Genomic DNA, 23,673 nt, shown 5'->3' on the forward strand with positions numbered 1-23,673 from the left:
TTTTTATTTTAATTTTTTTTTCCTTCTCCCCTTATACTATATGCCTCAAAACTCAGACAACGAGCCTAACTCTACTTCTATGTTCGGTTATATCTCTCTCTCAGGCCTTTATTTTTGCGTAACGCCGGAGAGATGAAAATACCTGGACGGAACATGTGATCGGTTTCCAATAGTAACAATCCCAACTACAGGTTTCCTATGACGTTAAAAGAAAAGAAAGAAAAGAAAAGAAAAGAGGGAATGGACTTGAAACGGCCGCGGCACCGGCCCGGCTCCCGGGCCCGGAGCGAAGCGGATGCACGCAGACTTGTACAGCGCTCGGGAGCGCGGGCGGGACAAAACGCGGCGCTCGTCCTGCAAAACCCGCCTGTTTTTTTCTCCCCCCCCCCCGTGTTTTGTTTTGTTTTGTTTTGTTTTGTTTTGTTTTGTTTTTCCCATTCCACCCCCATGGGAAAACCCGCTCCCGAGCTGGGGGAAATGCCCCCCGCGGCGGTGGGATGCTCCGGGCTTCTCCGGGGCTTTCCCGGCTCTCCGGAGGCGCCGCTTCGCACCCCGACCGCGTCCGCGCCCCGGCCTCCGAATCCCCCGGCCTTTCGCGTTTGCTTTTACCCCGGGAGCAAATCCTCAACGGCAAGCCAGGATCTGGCCCCTCATATTCCTCCTCCCCCCCCCCTTTTAAGCATATTTTGAACAGACGGCCTGAAATAGTCATAAATGGGGAAAAAGAAAGTGCTGCCGGTTTCGAGGGGGGCCGGCCGGAGAGGAGACCCCCGCGGGCGGGCGAGACGCACGGTGATAACGGCGGGGGCTGAGCTCGTCCCGGCGCGCTCGCGCTTCACGCCGAATTTTCCCGCGCCGCGGCGCGAGCGGCGGCGGCACGCGCCTTCGAGTCTCTGCAGCGTGGGAAAAACGCCGAGAAAAGACAAATTGCTCCCGAATAGCCTAGAAAGGTTTGGTTTTAATGGGGGGGGGGGGGGGGGGAGAACCAACCCATCCTGGGTCTGCTCCTCCCGGCACCGACACCAAGGGAAACCTTGCCGTGGACTCAGCAGCGGCAGGATGGGACCCCGCTACCAGCATACAAGTTACTATAAAGTGCATCCACCCTCCAGTCCAGGGCATCACCCACCGCGCAACGTCAAGCACTGGCTCTTCTTCAAGTATCAAAACCAAAAATGAGGTAAAACGAAAAGGAAAGAGCAAACGGTCGGGCTCGCCGCCGGCCGCGCGCGGGGAGGGAGCCCGGCGCCGGCGGCGGCTCCGGGGCCGGCAGCGCCGCGGCCCCGCGCGGATCTTCGAGCAGAGACTTTTTGCAAGCGTTTTAGCCCGGCGGCTCCCGACGGCCGCGTGCCGGCGGCGCCCGGCAGGGCGGGCGTCCCGAAGGATGCCCCCGCTCGGCGCGCCGGGTCGAGACAGCCGGAAAAAAAACGAAAAAAAAAATATATATATTTTTTTTAAAACAACCCTAATGTCCTACGTCTACTGCCCGGTTCCCCGCAGACAGGGCTGCAAGCCTAACTCTGCTCAGCCGCGCTCCCGGGGCGCGGGAAACCGCCGGCCGGCCCCGGCGCCCGTCCCGCCGGAGGGGCCGCGGCCGGCACCGCCGGCGCTCCCGAGCGCTCCCGAAAGCGCCGGCGGCCCGAGGGAAGGAGCAGCGCCGGGGTACCGGCGCCGGGGTACCGACAGGGACCGCTTTGCCGAAATTTCCGCTTTCGCGCTCCCAGCCCGAGGCCGGGGGGGCAGAATAAGGCAAAAATAATGGCCTAAAACTTTCTTATTTTGTTCAGTGACTAGCCAAATCTTTATAGTTTTTTTTTATTAAAAAAGCAACATAAAAACCCAAACGTATCTTTTTAAAAAAATACATATTATTAGATCCCATTATTTTTTTCCCCCTCTATAAAAATAACTTCAGTACTTTGATTGAGAGAAGGTACCGGTCGGTGGCCTGCTATTTTGTTAGGCTTTTCGTTGGTTTATTTGTTTGTTTCAGAAAAATAGTACCAAAAAAAGATGGAAATTCCTGGGGAAGCTAAAAATGATAACTGAGCTTGGTTACACATTTATTTTACATTCTGCTCTGTCTGGGATCACTTGGATCTACTATAGATTAAACAATATGGATAGCATCTACTATTTGAACTAGTTAATTTTCTTTTAATCTTTACTCTAGGATTATATGAAATAAATTTGAACGTTTATTATTATTATTATTATTATTATTATTATTTTAACTTTTTTAATACCCCTCAACGCAAACGTTCCCCCCCCCCTTCTTTTTGGTTAAAAACAAACAAAACCTCTCATTTTCCAATGCTTCTTTCTTTGAAAGGCGGCGGAGCAGGAGCGTGTCCCCCCCCCCCCCCCACGGCCTCCCCGCTGCTTGGGCACGGGCAGCGGGAGGCGGGGACCCCCCCCGCCGCCGCCACCGCCGCGGGGGTCCCGAAAAGCACCTCCCGGGGCCGGGCGGGCGCGAAGCGCTCGAGGACGAGCCCGGAGCTAAGTGCTTTCCCGCACGGCGCCGCATGAGAGCACGGGCTTTGCAAGCCGGGCCGGGGGGCTCGCTGGCTCGAACGGGGGCTCCGGCGGGCCCGGGTTATTCGCTTTGCCCGCAACGTGGCCACGCTGCTTCGGAGGCAGCAGAAGGGGAATTAAAAAAGAAAAACAAAACAAAAAAAAAAAAAATTCCCCTTCCGCGGCGGCTGTTTGCAAGAGCGCGCCGGGACGCAGCGCCGGGCCCCCCCCAAATCCGGCGCGCGCGCGGCCGCGGAAAGGAACGGAGCCGAAACGCCTCCGCGGAGGCGGCGGACGGACGGACGGACGGACGGGCGCCTCCGGGAAGCCCGCGGCAGCTGGAGCGAGCCCCGCGCTCGAGCGCTTGGCCGGGCCGGCGGCGCGGGAACGCCGCGCTCCCCGCGGGGCCTCGGGAGCAACCGCGCGGACTTGGGACTCATAGTGGTATTTTTTTTTTTTTTTTTTCCTTTTCTGCTTCTCCGGTTTTTAATTATTACCTTGGCTTTTTGTTGTTGCTGTTTTTTTTTTTTTTTTTTTTTTTTCCTTTTAAATACATCCAACTGTGTTAATGTCTCGTTTCTGGAAAGGGCTATCTGCACCATAACTATCACCTTTTACATACACACACGCACACACAAAAAAAGGAAACATATATTAAAAACACTTTTTAAGCAATACTCTGGATACAAATGTATTTTTTAACCTACATATATTCTAAACCTTCTAAACTTTTAAGGATCACTTTATCATAAAATAAAATATCCTTTTTTCTTATAATAAATTACCTAATAAAAAGTATTTTTATTAGCCCAGTTCCTTGCTACATTTACATGTAATAAATGCATTTATTAAAATAGAATATTAAATTATAAAGAAATGTTCTAATTTTAAAATCTTAATCTTTTTTTCCCTCCTCTCTCTCTCTTTAAAAAACGCCAGTAAATGCATCAAAATAAACCCTTCGAATACTAAATAAACAGGTTGGAGCATTTTGATTTAAGAGGTTCACAATAGTAACAGTCTGAGCCTTTGTATGTATGGAGTTTCTTTTTTTTTTTAAGAAAGAAAGAAAAGAGAAAAAAATAATAGCTATCCCTCCAGCTGAAAAATACTTTTGCAAACGGGAGCTAGGACAAGATATTTTTTATAGTATCTCCTCATTAAATATAAACCCAATTTTGGTTCTTTTTTTTTTTTTTTTTTTTCCCGTTATGTATTATAATACACACTATTCTCTATCTAACCGGTGTCGCCGAGGATGTCGTCGCAGCAGGGAATTTCGGCGCCTGCCTTCGCCCCGGCCCGGCCGGCGGGGAGCGCGGCGCGCGCCGCTTAGGGCACGTTATTGCTGGTGAACGGGACCAACAAGCCATTTTCGAGTCACCTACCAAGGAAGATACAAGTCAGAGCAAATAGTTAAGGTCGTGGGCATTTTTGTCGTTTTTTTCTTTTATTTCATTTTTTTTCTTTTTTAAGGTTTTTATATATATACATATATTTAAAAAGAGAGGAAAAAAAAATATTACGCAAATTTGTCTGCTGAAGCCCCGCAGCCGGGCGCCCCCAGGCTGCTAAGGGGCAGGGGCTGGGCGCGGGCCGGCGGCTCTCGGGGGGCCGCGACCCCCCCCCCCCCGCGCCGCCCCGGCCCCCCTCGGCTCCGAGGTAGCTCTCGGTGCGTTTACAGCGCCTGTTTTCCTTTCTTCCAAAGTTGCTACATCAAAATAAGGAATTTGGGGGCGGGAAGTGGTTTGCGGGGGGGGGGGGGGAGAAGGGGAAATCAAAATAAAACGGGGGCCGGAATACTTCTATTCGTTTTAAACTAGAACTGCTACATCAAGCTTTCTTTTAATATATATGTATATGTATATATATATGTATATATATATATATATATGAAGGTTATTGGAACTGAAGGTTTTATTAAAGGCCAACTTGGAGGTTTGAGCAGGAACCTCGTCTGCAGGCAGGGAGGGGCCGCCGGCCGGACAGCCGGCCGGACAGCCGGCCGGACAGACAGCGCCCCGGGCCGGCTCCGATCTGCAAGCACGGACGTTTCGTTTGGGTCAGTACTCCCTTTTTTTTTTATTTATTTATTTTTCCTTTTTTTTGTAAAAAGAAAGGTTTTTTCTTTTTTTTTTTTTTTTTTTTCCTTTTCTAACACTTTCAGCATGCAGGAGGCTTTTACATCGTTTTTTTCTTAGCTATTTTTCCGCTTGTTAAGGGGAACGGGGGGAACGGGGGGGGGCAACGGGAACGGACCCCCCCCCACCCTCCGCGTGCCGTGTCCCCCCCCTCCCCACACCCCAGCCCGTTGCCTGGGGTCAGCGCTAGCACGGCCCCCCCCCCCCCCTCGCCCCCAGCCCCGCTCCCCCCACCCCCCCCCCTTCACCTCTTCCCAACCTGGCATCGAATAAAGACATTGATCAAAAAAACTCGCCCACGTTACCACGAACAGACGTCACTCAGCCAAGAACGACTACAGCCACTCAACTAACACATGGGCCCCCCCCCGGCCGGCGAAGCCGTCGCCCTCGCGCTCCCCGCTCCAGCCCCCTCCGGTCGCCCCCACCGCCCCCAGCCCCAAACCCAGCTCCCCCCCCCCCCCAGCCACGCTCTGGACATCCGCGGGAGCGTTTTGCACGAAGAACGGTTAAAAAGAACAGCCTGGTTGGGGGGGGGGGGGGCACAGCGGAGCAGCGCGTGCCGGCAGCGCGGAGAGGTTCCTGCCCGGGATACAGAAATGTTTCCTCCCTCCGCTTCCCCTTCTTCTCCCGGGAGCAAACCGAAGCCGGATTTCCCCGAAACGGGGCCGGGTTCAGCAAAGGACGCGCTCGGAGCGGGGCTCCGCCGCGGGGCGCGAGGTCCCGCGCCGGCGGGTCCGAAGAAGAGCCCCGGCGCGCGACCCGGCCCGGGGAAGCAGCCGGCCAGAGATGTCTTAAAGCTTTGGGGAGGAGGCGAGGACAAATCCGACTTGACAGTGTCCCTTTAGCACAGCATCGGTTTTTTTTCTTAAAAAAAAAAAAAAAAAAATCATAGCCATCAGCATCCGTTACAGAGCCTAGGAACGCCGCCCGCCCCGCCGCCTACCTCGCGCCCCCTCCGCACCTTTACCGCCGATGCAAAGCGGTGGGGACGCACCGTTTCGCGAGGCCTCCACCCAAAATCGCAGTGGCGGGGGGCTCCTTATCCGCCCCCCCCCCCCCCCCCGCGGCCGGCGAGCCTGGCCGGACCGCCGCGGCGCGAGGAACCAGCCGCACCAAACCGAGCAGGAGGAGGGGATGTTCCCAGGAACATTATTCCGATGGAAATAAAGTCTCCTGTAACTGAAGGGGGGGGGGGGGGATCTCGGGCGATTTTTTTTTTCTTTTCGTTGTAGAACTGTTTCTGCCAAGTTGTGAAACTTTGCTGGTTCAGTTCTAAATCAGGGTCCGGGATCTGTGAGCAGAAGTTGAGGGGTAGGAAACGGGGAAGCGGCGGTGGTGGGAGAAGAAACTATATATATAATTTTATATACACATACATATATATATAGGCGCTTGACGAGTTAAGTGCCTATATATACATATGTATACACATATATTTATAGATAGATATACTGGTACTCAATAGGTTAATCCAACACACATCTTTACCACCATGACATTTTGGCATCCAGAGACTGGCTGAACAAACCTGATGATGTTAAGATGCTGGCTTGCATCTCGTGTGCATTGGCACACAAGCCAGATTTGAAGCCCATCCTCTCCCCACTTCCCAATGGTTTAAAAAGTATCTGATTTAACAAAACCAGGAGTCTTGAAATGATTAAAGGATGTTCAACAAGGCAATTCTTTTTTTTTTTGTTTCATTCTGAAAAAAATATAATATATAAAAGTGGCCAACCTCAGGAAGATCCAGGTAAAGGACAGCTGAAGAGGTTTTGGTCCATAAAGAAATACTTTTTTCTTCTTTTTTTCCTCCACTCGGTTTTGGGTAACAAAAGTTTTGGTCCAGTTTAAAAACGACGACAACAAAATTATATATATAAACTCGGGGTATTTTTTTTTTTGCTTTCTGTCGGGATGCATGTTGGTTTCATATGGGCTCATTGCCTGTATTGCATGATCGTCTTTCTTAGGTTTTGGTGCGATATATATATATTTTTAAGAAAAGAAAAGCACAACATTTTGTGTGTGTGTGTGTGCGTGTGTGTGTGTGTGTGCCTATGTGTGCGTGTGTGCATGCGTGTGTTCGGTGCAGCTGGCATCACTTGGAAAAAAGGATGAAAAGTGAACTACGGAAAGACAGAAGTCGATACACTCCCCCCATGGATGGGAACTCAAGACTGCTTTTGAAATACCCTGTTAGTGACTCCTGATTCGTCTGATGAACAAATCCCTGCTCGGATAAGGAAAAAAGAACAAAGTTCCAGACTCCACGGTGGCTCAGAATAATAAAATAAATGCTAATCGCCCAGTGTGATTCCAATAGGTTCTTCCAAACCTTCTTCAGTTTCACTGGCGTCATTTTTATTTCTTCTTCTTCTTCTTCTTCTTTTTTTTTTTTTTTTTTTTTTTTTTTGCTTTTTTTTTAGAAAAAAAGGAAAACAATAAAAGTTCTTTAGCTGCTGTGGTTTTTTGTTTAAATCTTTGAGGTAATACAGTTGTGCCCTCGTTCTAACAGGTTCCCAGAGGTTGATGGTTTATTTTTTTCTTTTTTTACATCCCCGTCATCCGTTTTCCTTTCTTTCTATTTGTTTCTTTCTGAGCTCCCAGTTGGGCTGACGTCCCTGGGGGGGAGGAGAGTGGGGGCTTCAGACCAAGGTGAAGCTTGAACGTGGCTGGAGAAGAAAGGCCGGCAGGGCCCTCCCCGCATCCCTGCTCCCTTCCCCGTCCCAGCGCGATGGCCCGGCTTGGTCAACGCAGAGAAGTCCCTATCTCACCACCAAAAAAAATGGAACTAAACCGCTTTGCTTGCGAGATCCGAGTGTGCGTTCAGAATACTTGCTTTAAAAAAGACATCGCAGGCTGGAGCATCATTCGCCCTTCACAATTTCTGGCTTTGCTATTCATTTTAATTATTATTCACTTTCTTTTTCTTTCTTATTTTTTTTAAAAAATAACATACATTGCTTGTAAAATAATTTCTTTTCTTCTTCTTCTTCTTCTTCTTTAAATTAATTTATTCTTTCATTCATTCGTTTGTTCTTCAGATGTCATTATTATTATTATTAATTATTATTATTATTATTATCAGCATTTTGTTTTTCCTCCTGGACCCCCTGCTCCCCCCCCCCCACCACGCTCCCTTCCTATTCCCCCCACCCAATCCCATCCCAATGCCCTGCTCTGTCTTTTTAGGAAAATATTCTAATGGCCTGAGTGGCTGCAGCGTGGCAGACGGGGCACTCGGGATCAGTCCTCTCGCAGATCCTCACGGCGCACTCCATGCAGAAGAGGTTGTGGCCGCATGGCACCAGGGCCGCCGTCACCTCGCTTTCGAAGCACACCATGCACTCGCGGCTGCTGGACACGGACGTCCGGGCAGCGGCGGTGGTGCCCAGCTTGGAAAAGCCTTGGAGCGGTTCTCCTTGTGACCGCCGCGGCAGGCCGGAGAGACTTGGCTCTTGGATGGAAGAGGAAGGGGAGCGATGGGAATTGGGGTGGATGGCGCCGGTGCTGCTGGACCGCTGCTGCTTGGAGAAGAGCACGGAGACAGGGTTGGTGTTCTCCTGCCCGGCCCACATTGGGGCACCCGACTCCGGCACCCCGTAATAGAGATCTTGCTTGTTGACGCCATAGTTGGGGAAGAGGTAACCGTAATTGAAGTCGTTTTGGTCGTTCAGCCGGGGGGTCTCGTAGACGGGGTCCACGGAGCAGTCGCCGATGCAGCCCAGGCTGTTCTGCCGGAAGGTGGAGAGGGGCTTGCAGCCCGGGGCCGGCGTGTGGACCCGCCAAGCCTCCGAGTAGCGGTTCTCCATGCCGGAGTCAGGGCTGCTGGAGAGGAAGTCGTTCTCGTTGTTGTACTCCAGGATTTTGCCCGTCCGCACGGCGATGTGGGTCTCGATCTCCTCCCGGGCGCGCTCCACGTTGCCTGGCGCCCCGGTGATTTCAAAGACGGGGTCCCGGTCCCGGCTGGGCGTGATGATGTAGGTGTTGGTCTGCTGCTGGATCCGCTTGATGGTGGCTCCTTTGGGCCCCACCACCAAGCCCACCACGCGGTAGGGCACCCGCACCCGGATGGTGACCTGGCCTGGCAAGGTGGGAGCGCTGCCAAAGGTGGTGCCAGCCTTGTTGCGGGAGGCGCGGATCATGGAGAAGTGCTCGGCCGCAGAGATGATCTCCCGCCGGGCCATGGCCACGTCCTCCCGCCGCCCCGTCACCATGAAGACCGGCTCCTCGCCCCGCACCGGCGTCTTGATGTAAGTGTTGGTCTTCGCCCGCAGCGCTTTGATCTTGCAGCCTTTGGGGGTGAAAGGGGAGAAACAAGGCAGGGAGGTTAGAGGAGAGGCCGCCTCTCCCGCCGCCCACCCGTCTCCTCAGGAAAGCCCCCAGCCGCCATGTCGTGAGGAGAAGCCCCCAGCTGCCATCTCGTGAGGAGAAGCCCCTAGCCACCATGTCGTGAGGAGAAGCCCCCAGCTGCCATCTCGTGAGGAGAAGCCCCTAGCCACCATGTCATGAGGAGAAGCCCCTGAGCCACCATGTCGTGAGGAGAAGCCCCCAGCTGCCATCTCGTGAGGAGAAGCCCCTAGCCACCATGTCGTGAGGAGAAGCCCCTGAGCCACCATGTCGTGAGGAGAAGCCCCCAGCTGCCATCTCATGAGGAGAAGCCCCCAGCCGCCATGTTGTGAGAAGCCACCAAGCTGCCATGTCATGAAAAGCCCCCTAGCTACCATGTTGCGAGGAGAAACTCCCAGCCGCCATGTCGCGAGGAGAAGCCCCTGAGGCACTATCACAAGAACCCCCAAGCCACCATCTCACAAAGAGAAGCCCCCAAGCCACCATGTCGCAAGGAAAAGCCCCCAAGCCACCATCTCACAAGAAGCCCCCGAGCCGCCATCTCACAAGAAGCCCCTGAGCCGCCATGTCGTGAGGAGAAGGCCCTGGCCGCCATGTTGTGAAGAGAAGCCCCCAGCCACCATGTCACGAGTTGGCCCAGCACCGCCCCGGAGTGGCTGCCAGAGGGGTAAGGACGCAGGAAAGGCGATTTTAGGTGCTTCCCCCCCAAGTCCTGGTGCGAGGAAGGCTCCCCCATCGCCGCCCCCCACAGAGACGCCCCGAGGGAGACGCTCCCCCTCAGGGGCCCACACGAGGCGGCCGCCATGTCGCGCGCTGCCCCCCTCTGCCCTGCCGCAACCCTTCTCAGCCCCTCCAAAACCAGTTGACCCCCCTCACCCCTCCCCGTTTACCCACTGCCATGAAGCCTGCCGCTTTTTGGCCAAGCCGGTGTCAAGGGTGGCAGGAGAGAGGTGAGGAGACAGCTGGAAGGAGCGCAGAGGGGACGGTGAGTCGTGGGCAGGAATGGCCGATGCGGAGCCCCTTCGCCACAGGGCTCCTGGAGGGTGGGAGGGGGGAAAAAATCTGCCCTAAATTGGAGCAGAGAGCCCTTCACGGGGACTTTTTGCTACAGGGAGGCTTTTGGGGTGAATCCAGCAGGAGTCAGGCCCTTTTCTGAGGAATGAGTGTGGCGGGGGGGGAGGGGGGGGGGGACAAGGACATACCCGGCCCCAGCTCTCGGTGGGGAATGGCATCAAACCCACCAGAGTGCGGAGGGCCATTTATCGAGGGCTGCCTTTTGCCCTAGACCCTGAACTCTATAAAAATGCTGCTGGTCACAGGCCTCCCCGTGATGCTGGTCCAGGCGCTTGGCCCTTTCCCGAGGTCACCTGCCATCACGGTGTTTTCATGCTCTTGCTATCCCCTCGCATAAGGGAGCTGGAGCCCACCCAGCCTACTCCCCCTGCTCCTTGCGGCTCAGAAAACGTCCTTCTGCTCTTCCAAAAAAGGCAAGAGACTTTTCAGTGCGCCTTGGCTTCCAAATCATCTTTTTTGGAGGGAGTTTGGAGCCAGAAATGCAATTCCAGGTTCCTAGAGGGCATCAGGATGTTATCGAGCAACTAAATATTTTTACAGATGCGGCATGCGGTTTTCTAAGCGCCCCCCTCCTTGCTCTCCCTTTGACCTCACTCTCCGAAAGCCTTTGCAAAGCTTGGCACAGACTGCGTGTTCAGGCTGGGATGTCTCCTGCGGGAGGAGATGAGGTGCAGCTCGGCAGGCTTGCTCCAAGCTTGGGGCTCCAAGCAAAGCCCAGGAATAGGATTCCCCAGGGCATTGCATTTCTGCCAGTGTGGACAGAATAAGGGGAGCGTCTTGCGCCGGTTTGCCGAGGATCCCAGTGTTTGCAGCCGGATATGGCATAGAAACCTACCTGCGTGAGATCCCCCACCTTCTCCCTATCCCAGCAATGTCCTTGCTTGAAAAGGAGCTCTTGTCCTCTCCTCAGCTCATCTGATCCAAGCCTCACTTTCCTCAACACACCGTGTTGACATCATGCCTTTAACACAAAATGACCCACAAACGATGCTTCTGCGACCACGAAATTAAGATTCCTCAGCTTGCGGGCTGGAACATTATTATTTGCACAGACCCTAATAAATAACAACATCTCGCCCAGCTGGGAGTTCAGGGCTGCCACTCACTTAGTGCTGCCACAGATGTGGCGCTTGTCTCACGAGATGCAGACCTGCGACATCAGGGTATTTACAGGAACGTAATGATCCCATCGCCATGTATCATTAGCAAGAATTGAACCCACACCTTTAGCGATAAAAACAGAGCCTTGTGCCACCACAGCTAACAAGAGTAATTCCCCGCGCTCGTAGTGGTGGCAGGCACCGTGCTACGATGCAACCAATAGCTACAGCTGCACAAAGCGCGCTCAGCCTGCCGGGTCGCCCTCATGTCTCACAGCGTTGCATGGGCGCCAGGGCGCAGCCGCGCCAAACCGCGGGAGACTGTGCTGCTGCGAAGCCTCCCGGCATAGCCTCGAAACCCCACTGCTTGTCACAGGGTTTTGGTGTTGGTCTAGGACTTGTGATATGTACGGGCAAATCCCGACTTTGCTGCAGACTCCCGAGGTGACTTCTAACTCCTCAGAGTTACTCCAGGCTGAGCCTCAGTCCCCCATTTGTAAAATAGTGACAATAGCCGTCTCTCACTCTGTAACTACAAACCTTTCTATGATAATTAACATTGTAATGATGCTTCATTAAACCCATCTCTAAGCCACTAATTTCACATTCCTGAGGAAGGGAAATCCTTGATCTGACCCCGAAAAAGAGCAGGGCAAATCCCCCAAATCCCAGTCAATTAGAAACCTTAACAAGTCCAGAGTAGACCAAATCTTACTCCTCACTGAGTTTACACCCTGAAGTATATCTGCAGTGCAACCTTTAGTAAAGTTTTGAAATGGTTGATGGGGACTAATGGTTACCTACAGCGTTGTATCATTAGTACTTAGGAAACTCAGTCAAAGAACAGGACTTTGCCACACTAGACACAATGCAAGTGTAGAATAAAAACACTCGGGCAAAATCACAGGATAAAAGTTCATCCCAAGGAGTCACTGGAAAGGCTGCATAAAACCGTAAGGGGTCACCTAGGCCATCCCACAGCCCCAGCACAGGCTCAGCTCTTCCTAACCCATCCCTAGCAGACATTTGCCTGCCCTGCTCCTACAACGCTCACTCCAAAGATGGAGATTCCATCTTAGGAAGATTAACTGAGATGCCACCATTTCCCCAGGGATATCACCGAAGCGTCACATGGAAAGAAAGGGGGTGTTAGCAGCAAGCATCCACACTGGAAATGACTTCCACGCGCCACCCAGGACTGAAGTAACATTTCCTGAATTCCTCCGTGACCTGCGTCCTGCACATCTGCCTCCCAGGAGCACGAGGCCCACTTTCTTTTGCAAAAGGACCTCAGGTACGCATCTGTCAGGGCTGGATTTGGGTCTTGCCTTTTCTAAGGCACGGGACAATGGCTGTGGAGGGGGGCAGAGGGATGTGAGCTCAGCACGACAGGAAACAATCGCGGAGGCGACACGGAGGGTCAGGCAAGCAGAGTGGTGACAAAGGAAGGGGGCTCCATGCTGGGGACAGATGGAAGGAAGCGGTGGCAAGGAATACACATGAATGAGGGCAAACGTAAGTGAGTTACACGAGCAGGAGAGGGTGGAGGGAGTTATGGATGGAGGAAAGGTGATGGAAATTGAGGGAGAGGCAAGCTGTGTTCCGTCAGAGGGAGGAGAGGAATTAGGGGTGGGGAGGCAGGAGAGACACCCCGAAAGGCAAAAAGGAGACAGGCAAGGAGAGAGCACAGCGCGAGAGGGGGAGGGAAGATCTAGAAACGGACAAAAGGACGCATGGTGCAGCCGATGGTGTGAGAAGCAGGGGGAGGAGGAGGGAGGGTCTCCGTGCAGGCCTGCAGACAGGAAAGCCAGCTTTGCAGAGACAGACAGATGGGGGATCCTGTGCTTTAAAACTAGAGAAAATAACCCCACAGGAAATTAGACCAACTCCATCAAGACCATCAGCCCAGCAGGTTTAGTGGCCCAGATCTCTCTCTAGCAGCACTAAATCGGCACAGACAACAGGCCAGGCCCCATCAGCGGTGTAAATCCAGGTAACTCCACCAACTTCCAAGAGAGCTGCGCTGATTTACATCATCTAAAATCAGGCTGGGCTTAAATCTGATTTACCCACTTAGTGCCAGTCTGTTTCAGCACCTACCCTGACTTTGCTTTGCGCCACTGAAAATGGGAGCTGAGCCTTATTTCACATTGCTCCCCTTCTGGCCGGCCAAAGCACGATCAGTATGTGGTCCTTTACATCCTGGCCAGAGAAGCAGCACAGTCCTACATGCTTTTTTAATGAAATTTGCCATATATGCTTTTTTAATGAAAAGCTTTCTTCATGTGTAACTGAAATTTGAAAACAACATGCAACAAACTGCTTTACTCAGTAGATTATTAAAAGGGGAGAGAAGTGCTTAGTAGGTGGTGTTAAAAATGTAAAACTAAGAGGAGAAAAGGACTTGTAGGAACTATAATACAACTTTGCTGTAGTGTTCTACTCTTTAAGGTAGTGTACAGATATCAGCTAATTGATCCCTGACAGACCCCTGCCAGTTACATTTTTATATTAGGGAGAGAATTAAGCCCTTTCTTCTTGTGTTTCCACTACCAAGCTTCTGTTACGCTGTTTTTCACCAATAACAGATCCCAAAGCATTTTGCAAAGGAGGCCTGTACAATTATTTCCTCCCCCCACCTTTTTATTTTAACTTCAGTTAACTGATTGCCAATTGACTCAAAGTAAACATGCTTGCAAATTACCGTAGTAAGCCACAAACGTTAACATACATGAACAAACCCTTGAGGACTGTCCTCAGACCAGTTAGCTAACTGGAATTAATCTGCATAGCAGCTAGCTCTAACAAAAATTAAATAAATAAATCTAGTCTAGACTTAGGCATGGTGGGGAGGGGGGAAATCAGGGGGAGAGAGATTTGGATGCAGTGAGCCAAATTCTCGTCTCTCTTTACCCCTGCACTATGGGTAAAGAAATCTGTCAAAACTAACAGAGGAGGCTTGGAGAGCAAGCTCCATTGCTCTCCAGCCAAGGCAGTTGCTCATGGGAGGGTAAGAGGGATGTAGGATATATCCAGTGTGACCACCATTTACTTGTGTGGACCCGTTCTAAATCTCTTCTTGCTCACAATAGCATAAGCCCAAAGGCTTCCCTTGGGGGCTGGTTCTTGTTTACGCTGGGGCTCCTGTGCCCTGCTCTGGCAGCAAGAACAGGCCTTCAAGCAGCTCCAAACCTTGGATGTGCCCACTGCACCATGCACAGTGTAAATGCCAGCACAGGGACGGTGCAATGGAAAAATTAGCCATGCCTGTGGAGTAATTCCACGGGATATTTAACTGCAGTGTAAACTCAGAGACAAATCCACTGACAACCTTCTCATTGCTGTTGCTAGAAGGCCAAATCCCGAATAGGCACACACCCGCACTGAGAGCAGCCTAGAGGATCTTACCTAGCATAAACTGGCATACCTCCAATAAAGCCCAGGAGCGTGAGCTTCACCTGAAAGCATCAGAAGTGCTGTACCAGCTTACAATAGCTAAGGATATGGCCCCATCATCTTTTTTTTTTAAACAGACCATATAAATCACTTCAGGTCCGTACATTTCTTGCTTTCTTCAGACAGAAATTCTCTCTACAAACAAAAGATTTTTACCCCTCTTCCCATTTATACTGAGGCTCCTTTACACTGCATTGGCATAAATTACACCTGTAAATACCCCACTTAAGATATTTTGACATTCCTAGTGTGGTAGAAGAGAGCCTAAGGGCAAATTAAGACTTGGTCTTTTTTCTGTGATAGTCATAAAATTAAAAAGGACCATAAAATAAACAACCATCAAATATGTCTGGGAAGGTGGGGCATTCTTTTCCCATTTAAGATGAAAGTCATGTTAAAAGACAAGCACACAAAGAACATCACAAATAAACCCTCCTGAATATCTGTGGGGTAAGATTTTGCTGCATTGAAAATCTGATGAAAGTGGTGTCAAAAAACACAAATGCACACAAAAGGACCACAAACAAACAACTAAATCCCTGTGCATGGAGTTTTTATTGTACTGAGGATGCAAGTTATGTTTACAAGAAAGGAAAAAAAAATCAACACACCACAAAAATAAGCAACCGCCTCATTTTGGTGTGGCAATTTTAGCTTTCTCACCTAGCGATGAAAGTTGTTGGGGGAAAAAAAAACAAAAAACAACTCGACCCGAAAGCAGCAAACCCAATCAACCCAGATGCCGCAAACAATCGCCGCCTTGTTGTGCGGTGGAGGAAAGTTGGGAAGTCGGGCTGGAAGCCCCCGGCCCCGAGCAGCCGCTCTCCGCCGGCAATGCATCACATCGGGGTGGGTGTGTCCGCAGCCCCCTGCATGGCACAATCCTGCCGCGGCCCCACGGCACACGCTCCGGCGCCGGAGCGCGCGCGCGGGGAAAGCGGGGCAAGGCGAGCCGCCGGGGGACGCAGCGGGAGGAGGCAGCCAGACAAAGGGAGGAAAGGGGGAGGGAGCCCGACACCCTACGCCAGCACGCTTTCCCACTGCCCTAGATTCCGGCCGGCTGCTCTGCGGCGAGGTTCATTTGGTCAGCGTAGCATCCAGCGGCCGGATCCGATGCACGGAGCGTGTGCGTTTCCCCTAGAAAATTCCCTTTGTCTCTCTCCCAGACCCATTTTCTCCTCCCACCTCTAGTTCAAACCGCACAAAGTAGATCCCGTTCTGCACTTTTCCCTGGTGTAAATTCAGATGGATTCTCATTAACACTTTATAACAATGTGACACCAACTGCAATTTCACTGTCCCTTTAAGGCCCCTTTCAAGCTGCTACGGCAGCATAAGGAGGTTGGTTATCAGGGCCCGCTGGACCGGATGGCATTAGCTCCGAGATTTACACACAGCAAGCAGACAACAGGATCTGACCCCCTTGCTGCTTCTCGGATGCTGTACATCCACCTCCACATGGTGGGTGGGGGAGCTGCAATCATCAGACTTCCTCAATGAAAAAGGCTTCCTTGGACTATTTTTAAATGCTGAGAGCGTTAGAGCATGTTTGGAGCTACACAAAGAGCCCAATCACCTGGGGTTAGTGGGGCCTCTTGTTATTTGACTTCACCTTGCCAAGAAAGAGCAATTTATGTTAAGCTCCTCTCTCAAATAATCTCGTTCCTGTTGACAACCGGCTAGTTAGAGCAGGCTGGGAGATGCTTCATCAAAGGGTGTCTCTGGGTACAGGTGACAATGGATGCTGCTATTGATGATGAGAGCAAAAATACTCTTATAGGGGAGGTACCTGCTGGGAGCGAGTGGCTTGTGCTGCTGTGCTCCAAGCAGCAGGAAGCCAAACTGACCCACCACCTTGTCTCCACACCTGCACATCCCAGGCACACAAAGAAACATGACCGTGTCTCCCTAACTCCAGGATCCCGCCTTAAACATGCCCTGTTTGAGTCCGGAAGCCTCTTCACTAGCTCCACTGACAGCAGCCCAGTTTCCCAGTAGGAACAGATTTAAACCTGCCAGAAAAGTCAGTTCTGCCCCTTCAGCAAGCTGATCCACACCTACCCCAGGTGATTTGTGGGGAAAAACCCAGATGTCTCAGTGGCATCTCCTTTTCTTCTCCTTTTTAAGTTCACAATCTGAACAGCCAAAGCACTACACCTTTAGACAGCCTCCACCCTTCTCTGCATCTCGTCCCCTCTCCAGTACAACTGCGCCCTTGGGTTGCAAGAACCTTCTCCTTTGCAAGTCACCAGCTCCTTAAAAATCACCTGCAAACCACTTTAGTGCTTTGTCTTTACACCCTGGCAAATTCATCCGCTTCACTATGAGAACACACACAGTCCTGGGAAGGGGCTGGAAGGCAAAACGCCCACAGCAAGAGCTGGCAAGCGATTCGCACGAGAGCCACCGAACAGCCCTGCGTGCCGTGTGGGACCAGTTCACCTCCAGAACCAGGGAGTGTCCGTGCGTGCCATGGTGCACGCTAGGAACTTCGGCCACCCAAACACAGCACGGCTGGAGTTTGCTCTCGCCCCGTGGTCAGGGGAAGGGGAGAACAGCCCATGGGAGCAGCGAGACGGGCGGAGACATCCCCACTCCTCATCCCGGCAGCAACAGGCAGGGAAACATGGAGGTCATGGCTCCACTCCCAACCTTGGAAGGGGAACCATTGCCAACCACAGCCAGGGCAGAGAGTGGAAGAGGTCCTAAGCGTCAGTCCGAGGGATTGTTACGACTTTACCACCGCATCCTTCCTTTTCCGGTTTCCTCTCTTTCACCCCAATTTGCAAAAGTCCTTGGCACACCTCACCAACCACCCAGCTGCCCACCACGGACCCTTGGGGCCATATGGTGGAAGCAGCAGCTCTGGGCAGCTGCGCAGCCAATTCCCCCAAACTCCCCCTTTTCACAGGCCGTGATCTCATCCCAGTAAGATCCCCCATCCCGCCCAGCCACCACTCGCACCGCTGAAGCAGCGCCACTAGAATTTAGCACAGAAGCTGGCACCGCTGCAAACTCGAGCGAGATTTCCAGCATACACCCAGCTCCGGGAGGGCACGCTAGCAGTTCCCGAGGAAAACAGGCAACCACCAAGCACGCGTTTAGGTCCTGAAGCATCCCGCCCCCTCCTCCACAATTAAACCTCTTTGCAAATCGCCCTTACGACCATTCCAATAAAAATATATGGGGCTTGCGCCTTATTTATGCTGAAGTGCCTTTACACTGTTCCAGCAAAGTAAAGGGCAGTGTGAAAGCAGGTGGAAATGCCGGGAGCATGTAAAAGGGCTCCGGTGTCTGGATCCAGGCCTCTTACATGTGTACTGTTCTCTAAGTTACACTTTTAAAGATAGGAAACACTGTTTTAAAATAAGATGAAGGAACATAGTGATTCATCAGATCAGAAACATACTAAGTTCAGAAAAACCCAACCTTGTCATCACTTAAAGCCCCGAAACGATTTTTATTTCGGTATTAGACATTTTTCCCTCTTTACCAAGGTGTTCATCACCCTATTCACAAGTACCCCTCAAAACATCCATTTCCTTAGAAAAACAGCTTACATCAGCTTCACAGCAGTTTTACCAAGGGGGTTATGATACAAAATCTGCAATCTAGGGGTTCCCCTGTGATTCCTGGACAGGCACGGAGGAGCACACTGCACTCGCTGGCCCAGGAAGGAGCCGGATTTGCAAAGTGCCCCGCACCCAGCTCTGTTTGAGAACAGACTGTCATAATCTGGCCTTGCAAACAAAAACAAGACCCAGGAGACATTACTATAGGCCTTTAAAAATAATAAGTATGGGCGAGAATCTCAGCTGGGGTAAAGAGCTGTGGCTGGGTGGACTCTGCTAAAGCAATCTGGATTTCTACCAGCCCAGGATCCGGCCCACTGGCCCCTCCAAAGGGGCACAGTTTACACTGTCTGACCCACTAAGTGATGGAGCGCTGCCGAGTCTGCCTGGCCAGGGCTCTGGCCCACTGACATTTCCCAGTTTCCCAGATGTGGGAAAATCCTCGCACACACATCCACACAAAAAATGGTGGAAGCAATCCAGGTCTCCACGTTCCTCTCCATCACTCCGTGCACAGCGGACGCGCTGCTGCGTACCAAACAGATCAAAACACACCCCCTTCTTTTGAGTTTGGGGCAGCGACGTTACCCAGGGAGAAAATAACACAGGCATCTCCTGGCATCGCCTAAGATTTCCCCTGCGATTCAGCCTATCGAGTCCCCTCGCTTTCCTAACTTTATTAAACAAAGGGAGCCTGATTCTCCGCGGCCTCGCACCCACCGGCGCAAAGTTGGCGCAAATCGCTGCCGTTTTCCCACCAGGCGCCGCTCGCAGCGGCGTAAAAGCGGCACTCGGCCGCCGAGGATCCGGCCCCGGCGGGGTCTCCTGGGCCCTGCCTTCGCCCCCACTCCAGCCTCCCCGTGCTGCGCCCCGAGCCGCGGGGGCCAGGAGCCGAGCGCGGCGGAGGGAAGGCAGGGCGAGAGCCGACGCCTCGCAGGCGGCCGCCCCGGTTTTCGGACACCCGTGCGCGCTCCTGCCCGCGCTCATCCCCGCTCGCGGGGAAGGGCCCTTGGCGTGCTCCCGAGCTTCGTTCGCGGGAGAGAGCGAAGCCACCAGAGGCCCTATTGTTCCGATAACATGTTCCAGCGGAACGATGCACGGCCATTAGCCATTTATATCCTTCCTCCCCCCTCCCCACGGCTTCCCCTCGCCCGTTGCAGCCCCTGCATCTCCCCCTCCCGGAGCATCGGCCTCTCGGTGCGAGTGTGCCCCCCTCGTCCCCTCCCCTCACCCCCTATGTCAAACTGCAAAACTCCCCGCTCAGGCTATTGCCATTCCCAACCCAAGAGGAAGCATCTGGATTTGGAGCCGCAGTCTCTGCCCGTCACACTTCCAGAGCGTCAAGTTACTTGCTTAGAGAGAGAGGGAAAAAAAAAAAAAAAACACTTAGCCACACTATTATTATTTTTTTCTCTTTAAGCGACACAAAACTTCTCTCTCCAGCCCCATGTTTTAACCCTGCAAAAGCTTCCACAATGGCCACGGAGGGCCTCGCGCGAGCTGCCCTCCCCGCCGCTCACCTCGCCCCCGCACGCCCACGCCGAGCCCGGAGCGGTGGGGGTGGGCGAGGGGTGACTTAAGAGTGGGTGTGGTGTGTGTGTGTATATATATATATATATATATGTCTCTGTATATATATATATATAATTTTTTTAAGCCCTCCTCCATTCCACCTCGCTCGGAACAGAGCCGCGAAGGAGAACAAAAGCATCACTGTCAGGGAGCGCGGTGCGCAGCGGGGCCGCGCGTGGGGCCCACGCGGGAGCGTCCGAGGCCGCCGCTGCGGGGACCCCGCCAGTCACATGATTGCACAAGGAGTTCAACTTTCATTAATCTGTTATTTGAATCCGTGCTAGGCCCGAGAAGTCGCCTCCGCGGCCCCAGCGAGCCCGCGCACAACCACACCCCCTCACTTCCACGGCGAACCCAACAAAGGGGATTTTTCTGCCCACGGCGCCGAGCCTCGCCGGGGCGCCCGGCGCCGCGTCCCTCGCTTCGGGCCGCACCCCCCTTTCCCCTTCCTTCCCTCCCCCCCTAAAAAAAAATAATAAATAACTAGAAGGAGGGGGCAGAGCGCCGTTCAATAAATAGACATTTCGCAGCAGCAGAGTAGCGACGGGCTGCGGGGGGGGGGGTCGGTGCAGACCGCCGCACGAGCCCCGCGCATGCATTCCTATAGACACCCCCCGCCCCGCGCGAAAGCGAGCGGCGCCCACCCGCGAAAGCGGCCGCGGCCGGGCTGGGGCCGGGGCCGGGGCGCCGCGCCGCGCCTGCCTCCCGCTTTGTCCCCGGCCGGGCAGCGGCGGGGAGCGGCGCCGCCGCCCCCCGCCGCCCCGGGCGGGCTAACAATGGGCGGCGGCGGGGGAAGTTCGCGGGCCCCCCGGCGGGGCGGGCCCCGGCGCCGCGGGGATGCCGCGGGGCGGCGGCGGCGGCGGGGGAAGTTTGCCCCCGCGGCATCCCGACAACGGGGCGCGGAGGCGGCGGCGGGGGGCCCGCGGGGGGTCCCGGTGCCCCGGCGCTCACCTTGCCGGCCCACGATCTCGGCCACGTGCTCGGAGCTGGGCACCGGGACGCACTCGGTGGTGTTGGAGCTGCTCTTGAGCCGCAGCTCGGCCTCCTTGTACAGCGCGCACAACTTGGGCTCCGCCGCCCCGGCGCTGGGCGCCGACGAGCCCTTCGGGGCCGGCGGCGGCGGCGGCGGCGGCGGCGGCGGCTGCTGCTGCGGCGGCGGCGGCGGCGGCGGGGGCTGCTGCGGCGGCGGCGGCGGCGGGTTATTGTTGTTGTTGTTGCTGTCCTCCACCAGCACCACGGCGGAGGAGGAGGAGGAGGAGGAAGGCTCGCCTAGCCCCAGCAGGCAGAGCTGGTCCAGGGCGAGCTGCAGCGCCCGGTCATCCTCCAGCAGCGCTCTGTCTTTGCCGCTCCCACCGAAACAGCCTAAATCGCCGAAACCCCCGTTCCTTTCCATTATCCCTGGTACTACCAGGCTAGGCATGGCTAACAAAGACTTGAGAGGGGGTTGGGTGGTGGTGGTTGGTTGGGGAGGGTGGGGGGGTGTGAGAGAGAGAGAGGAGGGGAGTGGGGGGGGGGACACAAAGAGCTCGGGAGGGAGAAGGGAAAAAAAAAAAAAAGGCAGAGGGAGAGAAACAGACAGAGAAAAGGACCCTCCGCCCACCTCCCCTCCGCCTGGCCAAGCCCCTTTCTCTCTGTAACCCGAGCTCCCTCGCCCAGGCACTTCCAGCCCGCCGGGGTCCCCCCTCCGCCGCCTCCGCCCCCGGCTCCCAGCCGCCGCCGGGGTGTGCGGGAGGCCGGCGGGGCGCGGAGCGGCGCGGAGCCCCGCCGGGGGGGAAACTCTTTTGTTTGAAGGCGGCTGGGCGCAGCGGGAGGCTGCCCCGGCCCGCGGCCTGCTGGGGGATGTAGTCCCCGGGCCGGCGCTCACACCCCCCTCCGGCGCCGGAGCAGCGGCCCCGGGTGGGGGGCGGCGGCGGCGGCGCCGAGCCGGGAGCCGCCGGGGCGCGGGCACCGGGGGGCACCGCACGGCGCGGCGGAGGGGGGGGGGGGGGGAGGCTCGGAGGTGTCGGGCCGCCGCCAGGACGGGGCAGGGCGAGCCGGGGGGGGTGTCCAGCCTTGCCGTGACCCAAAGGATTTGGGGGCGGCGATCGGGCGTCCGGCAGCACCGTGAATCCCGGGGGGCGGGAAGGGAGGGGGGGGGGCCGCCCCGTCGGGGCCGGCTGCCCGCACAGGCAGAGCCGCCACCCCGCGCAGGGGGCCGCGGGCCGGCCGCGCTCCCCCCGCTCGCTTTTCTCATTGAAACGAGGGAAATTCCGCTCGGAAAGCAGCTCGTGCGCGCTTCCCCCCCCCCCCCCCCCCCCGCCCACCCCCGGCCGTCGCTCGCCGGGAACCGACCCAGCCGTCTCGGCCGGGAGACGCGGCCGCCCGCGCTGCCGCCCCGGAGGGCCAATGCGGCGCGGTGCGCGGCTCCGCCGAGCCACATCGCGCCGCGGCTCTGGCAGAGGCGCCGGCTGCGGCTGCGGCTCCGGCTGCGGACCGAGCTGGGGGATGGTGGCCCTGATGCCTTGTCACCGAGGCAGGAATTTTCTACCCCCCACCGTATTTTGTGTGATTTCCTCTCTCTGGCGCTCAGATCCTTGCAGCGAGGTTTCTCTCTCTCTCTCTCTCTCCCCCCTCTCTCCCTTTCTTTCTGGGTCTACAGCAGAAGATCTCAGCTTGCAAATGAACTAAGCAGATGGGGCACACAGCACAAGGAAATGTCTCATCCAGTGACTCAGACGGTAAGGTGTTGCTATAGCGCTCCCTGCAACTTTGCCCAGGCACTTTGGGAATGGGTATTTTGCTTTTGTTTTGTTTTGTTTTGTTTTGTTTTTCCATCCAGGCTCGCCGATCTGTAGCACAAAGTCAGGCAGATGCTGGAGACTGAACCAGCAAGCAGGTTCCCTCTGCACCAGGACCTGGGCTGAAGCTGTTTTGGGGTTGGAGATTTTGGTGCCTGTGGTGTGAGCAGCCCCCCAAAAAAACCAAAAATCATCAAAAAAAAAAAAAAAAAAAAAAAAAGAAAAGAAAAAAAAGAAAAAGAAAAAAAAGAAAAAAAAAAAACTAGCTACGAACAGAAAAACCCACCCTGAGCTGTTGTATTTCATGCTCGTTTTACTCGTGGCTTTAGAACAGTGTCTTGAATTACTTGTATTTCTTTTTAGCCTTTGCATGGTTATGGAACTTCTCAAAGTCTGGCAGTTTGGGATGTTTTCCTTCATCTAGGAGGTAGGGTCTGTTTGTATATGATATCCGTCATGTATGATGGATATATGGCATATACTGCCTCTGCATGTACATACACACTTATGCATCATACAGAGTGTTTTTTTAATACAGACACGCTCAGTCCTGTGTGCCACATGAAGGTTTTGTGTATGTAAACGGATTCATGTGTGCATTTAATAAGTGTGGATGTTCACATGCAAGCTGCCCGTTACTTTTACACACACACGCTGGTGGTGGCTCACCTGCTCACTTAAGCATATATGCAAAAATAAAGTGTGTGTATATAGCTATGCGAGCATGTGTGTTACAGGCACGTGTGTGCAAAATGCAGATGTGTAAAGTGAGCATGTAAGTGGGGAGGGTTTAGATAGAATATGTATCTATGTGTGTAAGTGTATCTATATGGGTACATATCTTTGTATAAGTGTTTTGTGTGCACATATATCTATATGCATGTGTGTTCTTAATGTACTTGTGTATTTGTATGTGCATCCATGCACACAAACACATGTGCACATTATGGGTTTGCATTGTTGGGAACTGTCGTATTTTGTCAGGTAAATTATAGAACTAAATTTTCATCGGTCAGAGTTTGAGCCCATTGGTGAAGCCGATGATGATGCCTTGTTTCTAGGTATCATGACATTTTAGGGACATAATTTTGCTCCCAGCCTCCATTTTAAG

At 53.9% G+C, this 23,673-nt stretch overlaps 1 protein-coding gene across 1 annotated transcript; it reads right to left on the bottom strand.

Annotated features, from left to right (window-relative positions):
• Nucleotides 1-7,849: 7,849 nt before the first annotated feature.
• Nucleotides 7,850-21,205, bottom strand: MEX3A (mex-3 RNA binding family member A). Its single transcript, XM_062598034.1, has 2 exons — nt 20,737-21,205; nt 7,850-8,955 (listed from the first exon to the last, which is right to left on the bottom strand). The coding sequence occupies exons 1-2, from the start codon at nt 21,203-21,205 to the stop codon at nt 7,850-7,852; spliced, it is 1,575 nt and encodes a 524-aa protein (XP_062454018.1).
• Nucleotides 21,206-23,673: the final 2,468 nt, after the last annotated feature.

The sequence above is a fragment of the Rhea pennata genome, chromosome 31 (assembly GCF_028389875.1).
Source record: "Rhea pennata isolate bPtePen1 chromosome 31, bPtePen1.pri, whole genome shotgun sequence".
Classification (NCBI taxonomy): Eukaryota; Metazoa; Chordata; class Aves; order Rheiformes; family Rheidae; genus Rhea; species Rhea pennata.

What these genes read in the sequence shown, in the direction of transcription:
- MEX3A (XM_062598034.1), bottom strand. Translation starts at nt 21,205, where the DNA reads ATGCCTAGCCTGGTAGTACCAGGGATAATGGAAAGGAACGGGGGTTTC. An exon ending in CGAGATCGTGGGCCGGCAAG is followed by an intron (nt 8,956 to 20,736) that starts GTGAGCGCCGGG and finishes TCACCCCCAAAG; the next exon opens with GCTGCAAGATCAAAGCGCTG.